At 34.9% G+C, this 21,466-nt stretch overlaps 1 protein-coding gene across 2 annotated transcripts in view; it reads right to left on the bottom strand.

Annotated features, from left to right (window-relative positions):
* The window catches only part of sema3bl (sema domain, immunoglobulin domain (Ig), short basic domain, secreted, (semaphorin) 3bl), a 158,346-nt gene that overhangs the window by 23,160 nt on the left and 113,720 nt on the right, over positions 1-21,466 (bottom strand). For both annotated transcript variants that reach the window (XM_030139526.1, XM_030139527.1), the window contains exons 5-9: positions 17,824-17,914; positions 8,404-8,520; positions 7,292-7,434; positions 1,779-1,893; positions 1,543-1,612 (exon numbers count right to left, since the gene is read on the bottom strand). In XM_030139526.1, coding sequence (XP_029995386.1) covers positions 1,543-1,612; positions 1,779-1,893; positions 7,292-7,434; positions 8,404-8,520; positions 17,824-17,914 — 536 coding nt within the window. The remainder of the gene's footprint in view (positions 1-1,542; positions 1,613-1,778; positions 1,894-7,291; positions 7,435-8,403; positions 8,521-17,823; positions 17,915-21,466) is intronic.

Genomic DNA, 21,466 nt, shown 5'->3' with positions numbered 1-21,466 from the left:
ATGCAAAAAACCTTTAGAGATAGAACTGGAAGATATGAAGGGACTCAGTGACCAAATAAATAAACTAGAAGCACTCGGAGAGCGCAGACCTCCGCCAAGGCTGATCAGTGCCCCCCCCCCCGTGGGCCCCCCCCTCCCCCGATCACCACCAAAATTTAATCATTTCTTCCTTATCCCATTTCCAACAAACCCTGAAAATTTCATCAAAATCTGTCCATAACTTTTTGAGTTATGTTGCACACTAACGGACAGACAAACAAACAAACCCTGGCAAAAACATAACCTCCTTGGCAGAGGTAACTATATTGTCATTCCTTTACTTATATTTTACAACTTTCCCACTTGTTTCTATTAATACTTTTATTCTGTGATTATTAAACTATATATACATAAACATATTGTGCATACAATATTATTATAATATAATGTAAAAAGCGTATTATTATTATTATTATTATTATTATTATTATTATTATTATTATTATTATTATTATCATTATTATTATTATTATTTGCTCTTTTGACACTTGTTTCTACTAGTACTGTTATTCTGTGATTATTAAACGATATATACATACTGTGTTACTGTTTCTGTGGTTGTTTTTGTATTGTTTTGAATTTTGGTGTCAAATGTAAAATGCATTGCACATAAAATGTATGATTATTATCATTATTACTACTATAATATTATAATATTCTAACATAATAAGCAACAGGACTAGAAGATATAAAGGGACTCAGTGACCAAATAAATAAACTATGTTGTCATTTCTTTACTTTTATTTACTACTTTGCCACTTGTTTCTAGGCAAGGCAAGTTCATTTGTATAGCACATTTCAGCAACAAGGCAACTCAAGGTGCTTCACACAGGACATTGAAATACAACAAGGGAAAAAGAAACACATTTAAAACATTATTAAAGAAATATGTGAAAGGTGATTAAAAACAGCAAGTAAGAAAACAACACATAAAACCCAAAAACATAAACACACACACATATTAAAGTAAGAGTTGCAGTGCAGAGTTTCGAAGGAGAATATAAAATTTTAAAAGTAAAAAGCCTTTTAGTCTACTAGTTTCTACTAGTACTTTTATTCTGTGATTATTAAACTATATATGCATATACATATTGTGCATTCTATAATATTATAATATTCTAACATACTAAGCTACTTATTATTATTATTACTATGATTATTAGTATTATTATTATTATTATTATTATTATTATTATTATTATTATTACTTTGCCACTTGTTTCTACTAGTACTTTCCTATGTGCAATTTGTCACTACTGTTTTCATAGTTATTGTATTTGGCTAATGATGTTCATTTTGTCTTCTGTTAATGTAATTATACTTTTCTTTTTTTTGTCTGAACAAAAGAAAAAAAAGAAAAGTTATTGTATTTCTTTTTTTTTTTGGATGTATATTCAGTGTTGTGCTGCTTTTGGAACCTCAGTTTCCTAAGGGTACTGCCCAAAGGATCAATAAAGTTCTGTCTAATCTAATGAAATATACTCTGTGTTGAAAAATCTTTACCTGATGGTGCTGAAAATTGCGTAGACATCTGGGTTTCTTTCATCCTTGGTCCTCAGCAAGAAAACATCCTCTGTTTTTTATGAGAAGACCAGTTAATCTGTGTCCATGTGTTGTACGAATGAATGTTTTATAAATTATATGCATGACTGTAGGCTTGTCTGTGCATGTATTTACATATATGCAAGTCCTTGAAAGCGTGCAAGTGTAAAAACATGTGCATTTGTGTGAAATTTCACCTAGTTGGTTGAAGTGTGTGTCGATACCATGAGGTCCTGGCACCGAACACACCAGTCTGGCTTTGATGAAGGTGCTCCACTTGTTCACCAGGACTCTTTGGCCTCCGACATCATTCTGGCAGAGAAGACAGAAATTCCCATAATCTATAAAACACAGCTGCACCAAACTCTGATAATTCCATCGGCACATTTTTATAGTTTTGCAGCGGATTTAATATGAAACAATGACTGACGTAAATGTTTTTTGAGGGTGACTGAAGGTATGTGCCCCCACACTGGGCTGGGTGACATTTTTATAGATAAGGCCCCAATGTTAAATATCTACAAAGTTTTAGAGCAGATTTTCTGAATGTGCAGACATGATGTAGCTACAACCGATATGTGACCCCAAAAACAAGCCACAACAGCCTGAATAATCAGAGGTTATTTCTGATCAGTTTCTGTCGTTTGACAAATATTAACCCATAAAGACCCAAACAGCAACCAGTGACCAAAGCCGTCCACTGATATAAAATACTTAATCATTTCTGAACCACTAAACCTATTAATAAGTTAAAATAGTTAGTGTAAAATACAGTTTTTCATCTTTACATGGTCATCAGCTATGACCCATTTGGACTTTCAGAGACTCTGTAGTTACCATGGAAACACTGTCATCTTCTACAACATTGATTCACCAGTAAAACCCATGGAGTTGGATCAATGACAGTGGATGGACACACTGGGTTTATGTTCACTTAATGATAGATTTTACTGGAAAAGTCCATTTTTCTGCAGTTTTCTCTTTTTATCTCTGCCAAGGAGGTTATGTTTTCATTGGGGATGTTTGTTTGTTTGTTTGCTTGTTTGCTTGCAAGATAACTCAAAAAGTAATGGACGGATTTTGATGAAAGTTGATACTGGCAAAAGCAACAAATGATAAAATTTTGGTGGTGATTGGAGGTTGATTGAGGTCCACACTCGAGTGCTTTTCTAGTTTTGATATAATAACTGTCAACTTAATCTGAGCGTTTAAGAACATCTTCATGATCAGTAAATGAAATACAGGAAAATACCAGATTTTTACTGTAAAAACACAAAATACAGAGGGTAATATTATAATAAATGGCGATAAATCACTTAAGAAAAGTTAAATATAGAGAAAAAAAACTATGTTCGAATTGCCACATAAGTAGCACTGGGTCTTTATGGGTTAAATGTGACACTGAGCCGATACGACTTGATTAGTACACTCACTTTTTCATCAGTTTTGTTTGTTTCTGATATAACAACCCTCAACTTTAAACTGAGTTTTTTTGTTTTTTTTTTTTACTTTTCTTTTTTTTACATTTTAGCTAGACAGAGTGATGCAGCATGAGGTAAAAAAAAAATATAGAACAGATATTGACTGCCATACCTGAATGTCAACCCCCCCAGCCACTCAAAGCCCAAAAAAAAGACAAAGAAATAGTTTAAAATAACCTTTTATGAACATCTACACGATCAGTGAATTAAACATAGGAAAATACATGATTTTCACTGAAAAAACACAAAATACCGAGGATAATATTACAAAAAATAGTGATAAATCACTTGAAAAAAGTTATAATAGAGAAAAATTTATTTGGAAAGTGCCACAGAGGTAGCTGTGGGTCTTTATGGGTTAAGCAGCCGTCTGGTTCTTTCTTCTTCCACCTTAGAAACATGAGTAAACTGAGGTCCGCGCTTTCTAACGCAGAGCTAAAATGATCATACGTGTCCTCATATCATCTGGTAGCAATTATTGTAATGCACTTTTTTCATCACTTAGTAAGCCTGTCCTTGATGGTTTGCAGGCGATTGGAAATGCTCCTGGAAGACTACTTACTACAGGTCAAATAAATGGTCTTAGGTCACCCCTCTACTTATTTCAGTTAACTGGCTCTTTGTCATGTCCAGGATCTAGTTAATATTTTCACAGTTAGATACAGGACGATGCACAGTCAGCCTGACCTACAAGACTCTCATTCGTCAGTTTGTTTGGCTAAACTGGTTGTCTGGTCTATGCACACACGTAAAAACCTGTTGCAAGCAAACTTTTAAGGCTGCAGCCTCAACGGAGATCCAACATGATACTATGAATTGCATAAATATACACACCACTTTTAAGTGGCGTGTTATCTGTTCGCATTATAAGATTTCCACGTGTATGTTCACACTTTGTCAAATACCACATGATGAGCAGTTAGGGTTAGCGGTTACGGACATGTAAACTGGAGATCTTGACGGAAATTGACACGTGATCAAATGGCGTTGAATAACATGTAAAAGGATGAAAATGTGTACATATAGCACACCAATAGAGCCATAAGAACTGGTGTGACATACAACGCGATTTCATGAGATCAGTCTGGGAGATTTTAAAGAAAGGTAAAAATTGGTACATTTAGGTTAATTCTCCCGTCAGTATCATTGACCACGGTGCTGATGATCTAAAGTTGGAACCCAAGTGCTTTCACTGCTTCTAATCCGTGCTATGTGCTGATGCTAATTGCTAACGCTAGGTGCTGTATGTGTTAGGATAAATAAATTTGGGTAAAATCCAAGCCTGAATTCCGTTATGGGGACAATACAATGGGTTAACCTTTAACCTTTAGAGGCCTGTTTCAACAGAGGAACAGAGCATGTAGTGAAAACCATGAAAAAAGCATGTGCTTACCCCCTACCCAAAGGAAAAAAAAATTACTGAAAATGATGAAAAAACACTACAATTTTAAAATTTAAAGACCTAACCCTAGGTTGAAAATACTCTACAACAGAACACAAGTATGAATTCTTGGACTTATTTATTTATTTTGTGTTTAAAAACAAAAAAATAAATAAAAATTTGGGAATTTAATGGTCATAAAAGCAAAAATTGTCATTTTAATTGGTTTCAGTGGAGGCATTTTGTCCTTAAAGCAGTGGTAATATTTTGCACACACAGCTTATTTCAGACTAATGGGAAATGAGTTTGAAATTTGAATTCTGAGTTAAAACACACACATGCACCAAATGTTTTCCTATTTGCAATAACAAAAGTCAAATGATTAATAATCAAAAATGTTATTAGCATGGGGCAGAGGTTTAAAAGCAGCTAAAGACTTATTTTTATTTCCATTTTTTTATGTTGTTTACCCTTGTAAAGCACATTGTACTTTTTGTCTGTGCCATATAAACTCATTTTACTTAATTATTTGATTAATCAGGGAAAACTTATGGCTATTTTTTATGAACTAGACTATGTTTTCAAATTATTTCAGTCTGTTCGCAGGCTGCCTCATACTTTTACAGTCATTGTTTAATTTCAAATCCAGTCTGTCGCAATCATTAACAATAACCCAAATGTACTGTAACGGATACTGAAAGATACAGACGCATAATGAGTTTAGAAAAAAAAAAAAAGACACAGCACCTTATGGCAACTTGTGCAATGAAGACTCTGAGGACATGCGTGGATATTTTATGTGTGTGTAATGAGGATCTGTGGCGATAATTGCCTCCTTGGCAAGAAGCACGACTGGAGAAGTGATGACAACTATTTATATTTGCCTGGGGGAGAAAAAGTGCTGCAGAGGAAACGCTATCATATGTATATGAGACAGAAATAAGTGGAGAGATGGAACCGAAGAGGACGGAGAATGTTGAAATGATAGGGTTATAGGGTTTAGGTGGGATTTTCGTGTTGGAGTTTGTGAACATTTTTCCTGCACCGTCTAATATAGCAGCTGTGTGTATGCGTGTGTTTGCTTGTATGGATACCTGTATCTGCGTGTGGCGTATAAAACACACATATGGTTTTATAAGGCAAATCAATGCGTGAAAGAATGTGAGAGAACACGCAGAGCAGATGGACCGCAGTTGGACAATTTGACAGCTGTGTGTGTTTTGGACGGAACAGCAATCCTCTGAATATTGTGTTGCTTTCGTGGCCCTTTGGGAAAATGTTGATGCTGGATGGTCCCAGAAGACATTTTTCCTTTCCCCAAGAGTGTTTGGAACAAGAATAAACCCCTAAAACCATTACTTTCAATCTTGAGAAGTTAATCCTGCAGACATTAATATGTGACCATGTAGAACAAGACCTCTAAATCACATGGCTGTCTCTTTGCAGGCTGCCGTTTCTCTGCAGTCGTTCTCCACATGTAATCGTCTTCAGATGGACTTCAGTGGTAGTGTGAGTCTATACATCACACTTAGAAGCCTGGCACTGGCTTTCATATAAAACTTGAGATCCATAACAGATTTTCCAGAAGACAGGAAAGGCTCAAATGGACTCCCACTCTCCCAGATCGCAACTCCGCACCCTCTTCATCAAGAGGCAGTGCATCCTCACAGACGTCTTATTCCTTGGGCTTTTGCACGGCAACAAGGAAGTACACTTAATAACTGAAAATCCACTCTAGGGGGTTGGGTCATGCAAGATTACGATGCATTTTAAATACAGCTATGGATGAAAAACCAAAGGGCAAAGAGTACAGTTGTTAAAAAAAAAAAAAAAAAAAAAAAAGGAGGTTTCATACAAGTAAGTAGAGCAAAAATACAAAGTCTGAAACACTCTGATATGGGTGTTTCTATGAAACAGGTCCCTAAAAACAGAACATGGGGGCTAAAAATTCAAACCAGATGTAGACAAATGTTATGAAGCAAGTTTGGAAGCACTTTGGGTCTATTTTAAAAATAAATATTTACTGAGATAAAAGAGAAACTATTTTTCAGATAAAACACACTTATATTTTTTTTAGATTATTTTTTATACAAAAATCTGCATGTAACAGTAAAATGGACATGATAATTATACGTAACTAGTTTTTTTAATATCTTTATTCTCTCACAGGTACATTTTGGGAATCGAACTAATTATGCAAGGCAGAGTGTTTCACAAAAATGACTGCTGTTACAAAATCACTCGCAATTTATGTGTGTTTAACAGGGCAGGTTCTGCATGTAACGCAAGTGGACACGATGGGTTACATACAAAACCTGGAATGAGTCTGAGATTCATGAAAATCCCACATTTGGATTAGAAAAGCCACTAGGATCACTAAATTTAACACAGTGTCTTTATTTATTGTGCTATATAAGACCATTTCCAGCCATGTTTTCAGATCAAATGCACTGACACGTAGGTAGCTTTTCCTGTCCCAATTTTGGTCTTATTTTTGGCCCCAGTATTTTATTTAAATTTCATTAATTTTGGGATGGCACAGAGCAAGAGTATAATTTTTTTTGCATTTATCTGAGGTCATCATTAAATACATCCTGGGGGGAAATATGTCTACATTTCTCTTTTACTATTGGTTTAAAAAGCTGGCAAAGTGCCAGATACCAAAATATTTTTTGACTCTCTTCAGCTTATCTACAGCTGCAAAACCAACTACAGCTAATGGGAGTAGTTAATGTGAATAAACAGCTGCCTCCGAACACAACAGAGATTCCAACACAAACTTCACATTAACATACCGTCTGGGTTTGGAACTGCACTGATTTGGATGATAGGGTATAAAGGTTCTCACCGCACACACTCTCCCGACTCGTGTATGTATGGCGCCCTCTCTGTCTCCTGCTTCTGTCGCTTTCTCCGTGAAGAAGAAATACACTTTATCGTTGTCTCTGTCGTCGTTGTCTGGGATGAGGTGGGCTCCAATGAACTTAGGGTCTGCAGAGAAAACAAGATAACAAAACAGTTCATCAGAAAGACGAAGACATACACTTTTAGATTCATTTCTACTGTTGCCTTTGAAAGTCCATCTAAAGCAAAAAAACATGTGCTCTATTATGTTTGTGCCCTGTAATCTTTAAGTTTCACTGTGTACATGTTAAAGCTGAAAAGTTTCCCATTTAAAACTATGAGTTTAAGGAGACAGTCGTATTTACTCATAATTATCTTGGTGCTAATCTGGATCAAATATGCAACTTTTATGATGTTAACCTTTTCGAACGAATGATATCTGAGCTGGAGTCTATGTCATTATAAAAATTTATTTTTAAAGCATAGTTTTTCTGGGGGTTTTTTGGGGGTGGGGGGGTCTTTTAGTGCAACACTATTGACTGAAGAGGAATACTCCTGACTCCTGACTGAAGTAAAATATGTGTAATACTACTAACTGAGGAAGTGTGAGTGTAATACTACTGAACAAAGAATAATGTTTATTACTCCTGACTTAAGGCAAATGTATGCATCTATATTTGAGAGTTATAGCTGTAATTGAAAAACAAAACAAAAACAAAAATATATCAATGAATATACAGTATATATATTTTTTCTTTCTACTTGACACCATGTATTGTGTAGCTTAAGCTGTAAAGTAGGCGAGCATTAATAAGCTTTGCTTCTGCCTGAGCCTTTTTCAGTCAAATCGTATTATTATTCTGTTCTTCTGCTGTTTTCAAATGCATATATCATTGAAATAAACTAACTAAGCACTACATGCTGCGCTGCGTCATCACCCCTTTGATTCTGGAAGGTAGGTCCACTGTGTAAATGTCCAGCCTGTCTCACCTCTGTTACTCCTTTGGTTTGGCTGTGGAAATTGGTCAGTGGTGGAAAAAGGTGGGATCACCATCTCACCTTATTTCCAGGATCTCTGTGTAAAAGTGGCTTAAGATTAAAACTGTGAAATGTTACCGTGTAGAAGCTTCTGGTCGGTCTCTGTCCTCATGGTGGAGCGTCCTCCCATAGTCCTCAAGATCACATGGTCACTTCCAAGAAAATCTGCCGTCAGTCCTGTGTACAACTCCCCACCTGGAGACAGAAAGAGTACAAATGCAGGCTTAAAGTAGAAAAAAAAACAAGTCTGTGGTAACAAAGAAAAAGAAATAATAGAAAATTAAAAAAATGTTGGAACATAGAAAAATACAAGGAAATCAAGCATGACACAAAAAAAAATAATGTGGTTGTGGAAAATAAGCCAGAGGAAGAACTAGAACCGATCCAGTAGAAAACACACCGGGAGAGTAATCTGAAACCGAGCCTACACAACATCCTCCACCGAGACTGAAACCGACACAAGAACTGGAGTTTAATTTCAAACAAAATGACTTTCCTGCTATTAGAAATAAAACCCTCAATCTTTCCTGTGTAGTTTCTTTGCCTGAACCTCGGAAACCTTTAGCAGCCGTAGTTATCTGTCATCGGCTACGACAGGAAACTCACAGAATCAGCTGAGGACGGAAATCACTGCTACACCTGCCCGACTCATGACAGATGCTGCTTCCATTTAAATGTATTTATTTTTCCCTGCACAGAGACAAATGAAAAGTAATCGTACTGTTTCGCTGACCTCATGGGTGTAAGTCAATTCTTTGTTATATTTGTCTTATTTGGCTGCAAAATAACTCGGTATTGAAACCACACACTGAGTCAGAGTCACAGACAAACAAACAGAAACACAAGCAGTAACAGCTGATGACAGGACTGGGACTGAAAGTTTGTGTGTTTTGGAAGATTATCATGAGAAACAAATTGGGTCAATATCTGATGAAAACGGCAGCTTTTCTTCATTCCATACCACATCAGAATGTCGCCGCCGTCTCGTTTCCATCAAAGAAATGATGAAAATTGCATGAGTGTGAGACAGAAGCCTGTTTGTTTTTTCTATGTTACTGATCCATAAGAAGGAAATCTATACGGGTCATGGTTAGAGATAGAAGTGTGATAATGAGGCCACAAGTCATATTCACTCAAGGACAGACTTGTGATAAGCTGTCTGCTCTATACTGACGTTTACACTGCAAAAAATGTCTGCACAAAACTAAGAAAATTAAACTCATTATTGGGTTAAAATGTCTTATTTCAAGTAAAACAAGTGGTGCCAGGCATTGATCCAGCTGATGTCATCATGTCCATGCATGTACTGATGTAAGCATATCAACTGCCTCTATATATGTGCCAAGTTTGAAGTGAATTGAAACAAAATTGGTGTTTTTATAGACATGTGAAATTTTGCCCATTATAAGTAAATAGGAGAAGAAATTTTTTTTTAAATTCATAAAAAATGTGAACTTTGACCTACTTTTCCCAGAATATCACAAATATTCTGGGTCACTGGTAATCTATAAACCCAATTTGGTATGAATTCAACCAATAGTTTTGCTGCTACAGACATGTGAAGTTTTGCCCATTATATGTGAATGGGGAGAAAAAAAAAAGATAAAAAAAAAAATCATAAAAATTGAAACTTTTACCTATTTTTCCAAAAATGTAATGACATCTATTCTGGGTCACTGGCAATCTATAAACCAAATTTGGTATGAATTCAGCCAATAGTTTTGCTGCTAGAGTGCTAACAAACAAACAAACCGAACCAAAAACAATACCCCTTACCTACCCTTTGGGGGGCAGGGTTCAAGGTTCAAGGTTCAAGGTTCACTTTATTGTCATTACATGTAGTGTATACATGAAATGAAATCAGTACTCAGGTCTAGCAATGTACATGGTAAAATCCTATAAAATGAATCCTATATTAAAGATAATAATAATAAAATCTGATAATAACAGTAAAAATCTAAAAAATAATAATGAATAAATATACATAAATAAATACTACAGTGCAGGATTAAAAGAATTGACAAATTTGGTAGCGGAGACTGGTAGTGGTGTAGTCATGTAAAACAAACCAAAACAACAAAAAGAGGCAGGGCAGGGTTATTATCTGTCAGTGCAATAAGAAAATTGCACTTCTCATGTTTTCTTAAAATAAGAAAATATTATCAAAGGATTACAGAATGCTAAAATTCTTATTTTAAGCAGAATATACATGTTTCAAGTCTTCATAGTAAGATTTTTTTTATCTACTTCTGAAGATGTAATGACTCAATAGATATTTATAAGAAAAACTGCATAAAACAAGTAAAATTTCTTGACAGTTCAAACAGTTACTCTGTCCGCTGTACTCATTTTCCAACAATGTAGCTTGTTTTGTTATAAATATTGCTTAAAATCATTTGTACTATTCAAGTGGGGTAGCTCAAGAGGAAAATTCTTGGAACAAAAAAAACTATCTTTACAAAATTAAATCTCAAATAAATAAATCTAGCTCACATCGAACCTCCTGCAATCACATCCCTTTTGTCCAAATATGATCACTTTCAGCTCCATAAGAAACAAATCCTGTTGGCATCTGATGATAAATAACAGTTCAAGTAATGTCACGGTTGTAATTCCTGAATGAACACAATATATTTGTTAAGCCCAAAGCTGCGAAATTTGTGTCACTGTCCAAATACTTATGGACTCTATGGACTTATGGACTTATCTTGAACCACAGCTCCACTGTTACTTAAAACAAAACACATATACAAAAACTGCACCAGATACTCCAATTATATCAATACATTACACATAACATTTCACACAAATGCTAAAAGGCACATACTGCTGCTGTTTTGCAGGTAAAATCACTGCTTTTCTTCTCATTCTCAAGGTTATATTGATTTTCCCCAGCCTTCGTGGTAGGGTAGTGAATGAGCCACAGAAAAAACTCTGGAGCAAATCCAAAAAGGGAGGCAAAAGCTTTTTTTTTCTTTACTTTACTTTTCTTTTTCTAACATTGCAGGATAGAGTGTTTTCTGAACCTGGACAACAGTGGAGGTATGTGCTGACTGTAGATAAGTACTTCATACAGCCCCACTTCAGAAAATCCAAACATTACTTTTGATTATATAAACAGGAAATTATTTTACTGTAAAAGCCGGAGTGCTTTTCTAAAAGCAACAGCATTTATGAGTCTTATTTATATGTAATAAAAATGTTTAACCCATAAAGACGAGGTAAAATCCAGTTTCTCAGCTTTAAATCATAATGAGATATGACACATTTGGACGTTCAGAGGCTCCGTAGTGAACATGGAAACACCGTCATCTTCTACAGCATTGATTCACCAGTAAAACCCATGGAGTCTGACAAATGACAGTGAATGGAGACACTCGGTTTATGTTCAGTTAAAGATAAATTTTGTTAAAAATGTCATATTTTCTACATTTTTCTCTGTTTCTGATTATATGACAATTAACTTTAATTGGAGTTTTTATGAATAGCTACAAGATCAGCGAATTAAACATGGAAAAATCCCAGATTTTTTTTTCAAGAAACACAAAATACAGAGAAAATATTATAAGAAATGGTGATATATTGCTTAAGAAAAGTTAAATAGAGAGAAAAATTCATTTGGGAACTGCTGGAAAAGTAACACTGGGTCTTTATGGGTTAAGAAAATAATGTTAATAATTAATAATGTTAACCAAAAAATATTCAGGCTTATATCCTCTATAGTTTTTATATATTTTTTAAAATTTCAGTTCTTGATATTTTTGCTGAAAAAGCCTCTTTTTCTTCAGTTTTTTCTGTTTTTAGTATAATAACCTTAGAATTTACTCTTTTTTATGAGCATCTACATGATCATTGAATTAAATATAGGAAACTAGAAAAGCACTTGGAGAGCACAGACCTCAGCCAAGGCAGAGTCCCCCACCACCACCGATCACCACCAAAATTTAATCATTTGTTCCTTGTGCCAGTACCAACATTTCCTGAAAATTTCATCCAAATCCATCCATAATTTTTTGAGTTATCTCGCAAACAGACAGACAAACCCCAATGAAAACATAACCTCTGCCATTCCTTGGCGGAGGTAATTAATGTTTTGTAGATTTCAAGAGTGAGCTTTTACCCAAGAGTTGAAGGACGGAGGGTGTTCTTCAGAATGTGAAGCTTCTTAGTGAGATTAGTCTGCATCAGTAAAGTTGACGTTGTTACTTCTAATGGGATGTAAGAGAACCTTAACCACATCAGTAGTGACCTGGTTCTACTGAGGTACCATTATTACCTCTGCCAAGTGGAACGAGGTTATGTTTTCATCGGAATTTGTCTGTGTGTTTGTCTGTTCGCAAGATAACTCAAAAAGTTATGGACAGATTTGGATGAAATTTTCAGGAAATGTTGATACTGGCACAAGGAACAAATGATTACATTTTAGTGGTGATCGGGGGGGGACTACTCTACCTGGGTGGAGGTCTGCGCTCTCCGAGTGCTTCTCTAGATTCTTGATAGTTCAATTTTAAATTATTCTTGGAGTTTGTCCTAAAACTTACATCTTTGGGAGAGAAACTATCACCATTGTTAACACTTTGTGCCTCCTTGTCTTGTAACAGTTTCAAGACGTTCGTTGACCCTTAGCTGACCCTTGAGTTATCTTCCTAACAGACAGACAAACAAACGAACCCTGACGAAAACATAACCTCTGCTGTTCCTTGGCGGAGGTAAAAATACATAGTTTACACTGAAAAATGCAAAATACAGAGGATAATATTATCATAAATGGTGGTAAATCACTTAAAAATGGTTAAATATAAAGAAAAAAAATCATTTGGGAAGTGCCCCAAAAGTAGCCCTGGGTCTTTATGGGTTAAGAGGCAGCAGTATTTTAAAATTGGGATGAACAGGAAGGATCTGATGATGACACACCAACACTTCTGGTCACTTACTCTGATTGACATCTTCTCCCATTATATACTATTTTCACTCATGTCTATCTTCCCTTTTCTCTTTTCCTGTTTGTTTTTTTCTTTTTCGGTCTATACACTGAATATCTCCAGACCGATCCACATTCTCCAACAGTTTTTCTCTGTGTTTTTGCATTTGTGTCACTGCTGTGGTCCAAACGACTGAGGATTTGGCTCTAATTGGAAGGTTTCCTGCCAGATTCAATGCATTATGGGACAAATTCTGACTGTGAGAGCACCCAGCTGCAGAGTGGAGGAGGGCAGATGTAGACACACATAGTCTCCACACCCACCCCCAGTGGCTCTGTCAATGACATAAATCAGTAGTTTTTCAAAACCCTAAATACCTAATGACATATAGAGAGAAACACCCATAACTATTTAACCAGGTCAGCGCAGTTTAGTGTGTGCATACGTCCTTGAGACACATACTTTCGTACATTTCCAGACTATTAGGGGGAACTTTACCATTTCAAAACATCGCATTGGTCTGGAGGTGAAAGTTGCAGAAACATACCGTCCGTGTTTCATTTTTCATTGTTAAAAGTGACAGATAACGGATACATAAATATAAAATTCTTATTCTAATTAAACAAACGTGTCAAAGCAAGTTTAAGTCATGAAATTGACATCATTTTATTACATATTTTGCAATGTAGGGGTAATGATTGCACTTGGAAAGGATACTTAACACTTGGCCCAATGCTTTTGTTTTCTATATCTTCAGAGTTTCGACATATTTTTCTCTTAACCCATAAAGACCCAAACATCCACTGGTGACCAAAAACATCCACTGATCTAAACTGTTTAATACCTGTTGATCCACTAATCCTATAAATACATGTAAATAACTGATGTAAAGTACAGTTTGTCGTCTTTTCATGGTCATCAGATTTGACCCATTTGGATGTTCAGAGGCTCCCTAGTTACCGTGGAAACACTGTCATCTTCTACAACATTGATTCACCAGTAAAACCCATGCAGTTGGATCAATGACAGTGGATGGAGTTGCTTGTATTTAGATTCTGTTATTGATATCTTTGCGAAAAAGTCACTTTTTCATCAGTTTTGTTTGTTTCTGATATAACCCTCAACTGTAAACTGTGCTTTTATGAACATCTACACGATCAGTGAATTAAATATAGGAAAATACAGGATTTTCACAGAAAAAAAACACAAAATACAGAGGGATAATATTATAAAAAATGGTGATAAATCACTTGAAAAAGTGAACGTAGAAATACTGTCATCTTCTACAACATTGATCCACCAGTAAAACCAATGGTATTGGATCAATAACAGTGAATGGAGATGCTCGATTCATGTTCAATTAATGCAATATTGTACGGGAAAAGTAACCTTTTCTTCAGTTCCCTCTGTTTCTGATATAACTTTTGAATTTACTCTGAGCTTTAATGAACATCTACATGATCAGTAAATTAAATGTAAGAAAATACCTAATTTTCACTTATAAATGCATAACGCAGAGGACAGTATCATAATAAATGATGATAAATCACTTAAAAAAGGCTAAATATAGAGAAAAAATCCTTTGAGAATGGCCACAAAAGTAGCACTGGTTCTTTGTGGGTTAAACAAACATACTCCCATGGACAGTGATGGTCAGCGGTGGAATGAAACAGAGTTTTTTAGGGTCAGTCTGTGTAAAATCAATCAGGCCTCCTGACTGACCATCTCCAAACAGCCTCATATTTTCAGAAAATAAAACAGCATTCAGGTAAATATGCTGGGTAACCTATAAAGACCCAACTCAACTGCAAAATGCAGGTTTTCATCTTTCCATGGTCATCAGATATGACCCATTCAGAGGCTCTGTAGTTACCATGGAAACACTGTCATCTTCGACAACACTGTATCACCAGTAAAACCCATGGAGACTGACAACTGACAGTGGATGGACACACTTGGTTTATGTTCAGTTAAAGATAAATTTTGTTTAAAAATGTCAGATTTTCTACACATTTCTCTGTTTTCTGATATTATGGCAATTAACTTTAATCTCAGTTTTTTGCTACAAGATTAGCAAATTAAAAATGGGAAAATACCAGGTTTTGTTTTTTTTTTTTTTTTAAGAAACATGAAATACAGAAGATAATATTATAATAAATGGTGATAAATTGCTTATGAAAAGTTAAAAAGAGACAAATATTCATTTGGGAACTGCTGGAAAAATAACACTGGGTCTTTATGGGTTAAGAAAGTAATGTTATTAGTTAATAATGTTAACCAAAAAAATCAGGCTTATATCCTCTATAGTTTTTGAGATACTGGGGCTTTGAAAAAGTGATTCTGATTATTTTACTGTGAAAAACAAATGATGCAAGCTCTAATGGCTCTAAGATACTAGACATCTTTAACTTTTGGTGTATCGACACAGTGAAGCACATCAGATTTTTTTCTCTATGGAAATGGACTGGGCTGAGATTACAGAAGTTAAAGACATCTTATACCGATTACAACTCCTGAAAATTTCATGAATCCATCATGAGTAGCTCAAAAGAAATCTTTTTTTTTCTGTACCACTTGTTTTTACAGTAATATCAACATCACCCCATTTTCAAAGTCTTAATATATAAAAACCTAATGACGAAAGGAGGCTGAAATTGTGTAGCTTTTAATAGGACTAATGATGTTATTTTCTAAAAGTATGAGGCAAACCGCAGATGCTCAATCAGGAGTATTTTCTGAAATCTGGTGGTTTGAAGTGGATTTAACCTTCACTTCTGTACACTTCTGAGGTGTCTGTTTAATTTTTAATTACATTTTTTTTTCTATTACCTTGTATCTTAGAAGAAAATACTGTACTTGCTCAGATTGCATTTTTTTCATCATTCTTGTCCTGAGAAAACTGACAAATGTGAGTGTTTGCTTTACAGACTGAGAAATTCTCCTTCTCAAACTAAATAAATTCTTAAATTAGCTAGAAACACGCCAGGTTTTACGAGCTCTTGAAACATTTTAGAAATACATGGTTATAACACATACTGTTATTCATGGTAATACATACTGTTAATACTGTAAATTGCGCCTATTCATATTTTATCCAGCTTTATTTTTTATTTCACTAATCTCTATTCTTATTTTATCTTAGCTTATATTTTCTTATATTATTTTTTAGTTTTTGTAATTTTATATTTGCTCTGTTCTTATTTCTGTAGCACTGGTGTTTGTAAATATTGCTGCATTGACTGGAGTTGTACTCCTAATTTCATTGTACGCACAATGACAATAAAGGCTGTTCTATTCTATTCTATTCTATTCTATTCTATTCTATTCTATTCTATTCTATTCTATTCTAGGGTTCCTACAGGTTTCTACAAGTTAAATTTAAGACTTTTTAAGACCTTTTTAAGACTACTTACAATAGAATTTGATGCCTATTTCACAGCCAAACTGGCACAAATTCATGACTCCTTGAATTTAGGAAAATGTATTTATTTACTCCAACGTCTTGATTCCCACCATTCCGAGTCATTTCTCACCAGGGCCTACAGAGTAAATGATAATTGTTTCCTAATTTCAATGTAAATTGTCAGGTTGAAACAGGTGGAAATGAGTCGACTAACGTTACTTTCTTTGCAGCTTGGACATTTAACACACATTTAAACACAATACAGCAAAAATAAGTTTATGGCAACATAACTTATGACCTACCATATCAAATTTAAGACCTTTTAAATCCTTTTTTTAAGCTATTAAATGCAGATTTGTAAATTCAAGACTTTTAAGACTTTTTAAGACCCTGCGAGAACCCTCTATTCTATTCTATTCTATTCTATTCTATTCTATTCTATTCTATTCCTACAGGTTTCTACAAGTTAAATTTAAGACTTTTGAAGACCTTTTTAAGACTACTTAGAACAGAATTTAATGCCCATTTCACAGCCAAACTGGTAAAAAATTCATGACTCCAAGAATTTAGAAAAATTGATTTATTCACTTCAGCACCCTGATTCCCACACTTCCAAGTCATTTCTCATTGTGACCTGCAAAGTAATCATCAATTGGTTCCTAATTTCAGTATAAATTGTCGGGTTGAAACGGGTGGAACTGAGTCGACAAATGTTACTTTCTTTGCAGTTTGGACATTTAACAGAAACATTTAAACACAACACACCCAACAAGTTTATAGCACCATAATGTAAGACCTACCATATGAAATTTAAGACCTTTAAAATCCTTTTTTTTAAGGTATTAAACGCAGATTTGTAAATTCAAGACTTTTAAGACTTTTTAAGACCCTGTGAGAACCCTCTATTCTATTCTATTCTATTCTATTCTATTCTATTCTAAAACAAGGGTAACAACCCAACAAATGCGACAAACTTATAGTATATGATGCATTGCAGTAGATTTAAGATGTACAGCAGTAAAACGCATCACAGACATCAACTCAGCGGTAAAACGAATCCAAAAACATCATATATATAATAGTAAAACACTGAACAGACTACTTTTAATGTCATAGTAAGTAAAGGATCCGAATATGTTTCTACCTTCGGATGTAAAACATGATGTGACTTACCGCTGAAAGTACTAGCGAAGGGGAGGTTGGGGTCATGTGGGACCTTCCCTCGTCCATTCTCCACATTTGTCGGGTCCATGGTGAACACATGCTGAGAAACAGATGCACGGGGAGTTATTAGTCAAATGGCCTTTAAAAATGTCATCTCTTTATCTGCAGGACAGAATCACTATCAGCTGGATGTTTATTAGAATTCATACGAAAAGTATTCCGTTCTCGTGCGAAACTTAAAATGTTTTGACGTCACGTAAAACTAATTCATGAAGATAAATGGGGAAAAGGAGCTGCTAGTTCCCACTGACAGTAAAATAAGTGAATGTATTAGATTTCTATCATTTCTCCCATCGAAGACACATCTCACCCTTTGGGAAATAAAACAGACAGCTGCAGCACCTGTGAAAAATGATCTTACTTTTAGACCACTTAGTAGGAAAAAAACCCTCAGTAAAAGGCCATCTTTCTTTGTGTCCGTTCTATTTTCAACATAAAGAAATGGAATAGGAGCCGTTTTTAGCTTGTATTCCTTATTTATTTGTCCTTCCATTGAACTTTGCATCTGTCTGAGAACTACGACTCTGTCTGAGAAACAAGGAAATGCAGGCTCAGAATAGATGCCAGAATTTAGACGAGTTTCCCACACGTTTCCCACTGCAGATCGACCCCAGAGAGCTGAATTGTGTATTGTGAAGCTGGCGGGATAATAAAAGACAACAAAGTGTATGACTGTTATCAAATAAAGAACTTAATCAACAGTAAAAGAGTGTTAGCTGATACAAAAAGGGCTGCATAGATCATAAAAGTCAAATAACACAGACTGTGAAGTAACAGAAATGTAAATATCTGAAGTCATAATCCACTTTTTATTGCCAGAATGATTTAAGACGTGTATAATAGGGGAAGGACTGTTTATGTTTTTGTGAAGGAGAAGCCGTGAGTGAAACGATTTGGAAAAATAGAGGAAGAAATGTACAATCAGCGCAGAGTTGTTATGAAAACTAAATCTAGCAGAGAGAAAATAATTTAATTGACTGAAATAAAAATAACACAGACAGCTTTCAAAAACATGAAAACTACAATGGACAATGCAACACAAACTACAATCAGGTTTGTTTTTGATTTGTTCATAATGAGCAATAGGAAAATGTCTTCGTACAATACGTGACTTTTATTAAACACTGGTCGGGTAAATAATATCGGATGTCATGCATTCTGCTTTCAGCTTCAAATAAAGGCTCCATTCATAAAATCTGAAAAAACTGAAACTAGATAAAAACTCATTCATAGCTTAACAAGATTATATTGTATGTAGTGATGATATTCCAAGCTATAAACAACAGAGCAAAGCCATAAACCAGAGCACACTTTGGACCACCAAAACCACAAACAAATACAGCGACAACAAAAACAACGTAAAAAGCTCATTTTTACATCTGTATGGTATTATCAAGTTTTGTTCTTCAAACTAAAACTCATAGATGTTTTTTTTGACAGTCACTCGAAATAACACTATGTCTTATAATCGTCACATTCTGCATCAGCTGATAGTTTACATTATAGCTCTGTTAGCTTAGCTGTGTTTTTAGACTGAAAACAGCCACAGTAAAACCACTAATCTCCTATTTTCTGTACAGTTTGTGTTGCAAGTAACTGAACTAAAGATCTGTTTGGAATCAAACAAACAAGATCAGAACTGTCATAGTTTAGTCTGAACTGTAGATCAATGAACAGCAACTTAGCAAAGATAATAACATCCCATAATAACTTTATTCCTTCATAAGCCTCGTAATCAAATTCACCCGAGTACAAGAAATGCTGCCATTTTAGCATCAAACTCAGTTTTTTTCATTTATGACTGTGTCCAGTGGAGAAAACAACAGCTGCTAGTTTTTATCACTTCTTTTCTTTGACTCTAAAAGTCAATCAATCAATCAATCAATCAATCAAATGTTATTTATATAGCGCCAAATCAAAACAAAAGTTATCACATGACACTTTATTTATCGAGCCGGTTTAAACCAGACTCTAAGCCAATTTACAGAAACCCTACAGAATCCTCCCGGAGCAAACACTTGTGACTGGTGACAGGTGCTTTTCTGCATTTTTTTTTTTTTTTTTTTATATATGTACTTGGATTTTTATTTTCATTTTTGCCACTTATGGGCAAGGAACCAAATATCCTCCTAAGACCCAGCTATGGGTTTTCTGTCCACATTTGTGGACAAGAGTTTCACAACTTTATACAAAAAAAAGAAAAAGAAAAGAAAACTGTCCACCACAAAGGACATTCCATACAAATGTTAAAAACTGCATCTGAAAAAACTGTTGCATCATGATGTTTCCAATATAGGCACTTATTTAATAATTAAAAAAAAAAAAAAAAAAAAAGCTGGTACTTGGCTGACATTTCCTGGGTCTTAGGAAGCAAGGCTCTAATAGTTTTGGATTTTTCATTATAGTTTAGTTTTATTTAGTTTTGACTTTTTTTCTCTAATTCAGTTAGTTTTAATTAGTTTTTAGAGCAGGTTTGCTAGTTTTTATTAGTTTTTGTTATTTTCCAAATGCTTAGTTTTAGTTTACTTTTAGTTTTGTTTTTTGTTTTTTTTTTATATCTTTTCTTCTCTGTCATATTCAAATAAGTCCCAGACAGGACTCTGCTGCTTTCTCCCAGCTTTAGTCTCTAGTTTCCAGGTAGAGCGGGGATCAGAAGACGACTGTAAACCACAAGTGACGAGAAGTGACAGACCGTTAAATATCATCTGGTGCCAGCAGCTAAAATTGCTTGAGGGAAATAAATCGATTTCATATCAATCCGACATTGACAAAGATGAAAACGAAGGGAACTTTATTCATAATTTTAATATGTTTTAGTTAGTTTTGTAAGCACACAATACAATTTCAGTTAGTTATCATTTTTTTCATTTTAATTATAGTTTTTATTTTTTTCAATTAATGATTTTTCAATTCTAGTTTTCGTCATTTCGTTAGTTTTCATTAACGATAACCTTGTTAGGAGGATATGGTAAATTCATTGACCTTGATTTTCTACATGACAAAAAAAAATATTGAAAATTTTCACAAGAGTACACATAAGTCTTGTGAAATTTAGAGTATTTCTACAAGTGCCCTATAAAGGGTTAAAACAAAAAAATTAAGCACTTTTACTTATAAAAGTAACAGAAGACCAAACTTAAATAAAAAACAATCTGAAATACTAACTCAAAGCAAAGTAATCCTCATGAAAACTTCCACACTATAATAAATGTCAACATCCCCGTACATTTACATCAAACAGGAGTCCAACTCTTTTGTCAGACTCCAACAGTGGGCCAGTAAGGAAACAATTAAAATAACAGAGTGGCTTTTTCTTCATCATTCATCACTGGTTGAAGTTCACCTGACGAACACTGGCCACATCCAGGGATTGTGTGAGCTGTCACATCAGCGCAGACTAAGTGCACACAAAGGTCTATTGTCTTTAGCCGTTTCACCACCACCGCGGCGACATCAGAGTACCAGTCGGCATGTGCCAGAGTAAACCTGGGCGTGACCACGGCGTTCCAGCATAAAAAGGGTAAATGGAAGGCGACAGGACCTACAGTAAGACTTCGTGTTTAATTTTAGTCTATATTACTGATTAAAGTGT

Source organism: Sphaeramia orbicularis, chromosome 7 (genome assembly GCF_902148855.1).
Source record: "Sphaeramia orbicularis chromosome 7, fSphaOr1.1, whole genome shotgun sequence".
Taxonomy (NCBI): Eukaryota; Metazoa; Chordata; class Actinopteri; order Kurtiformes; family Apogonidae; genus Sphaeramia; species Sphaeramia orbicularis.
This window is presented reverse-complemented; position numbering and strand designations above follow the sequence as displayed.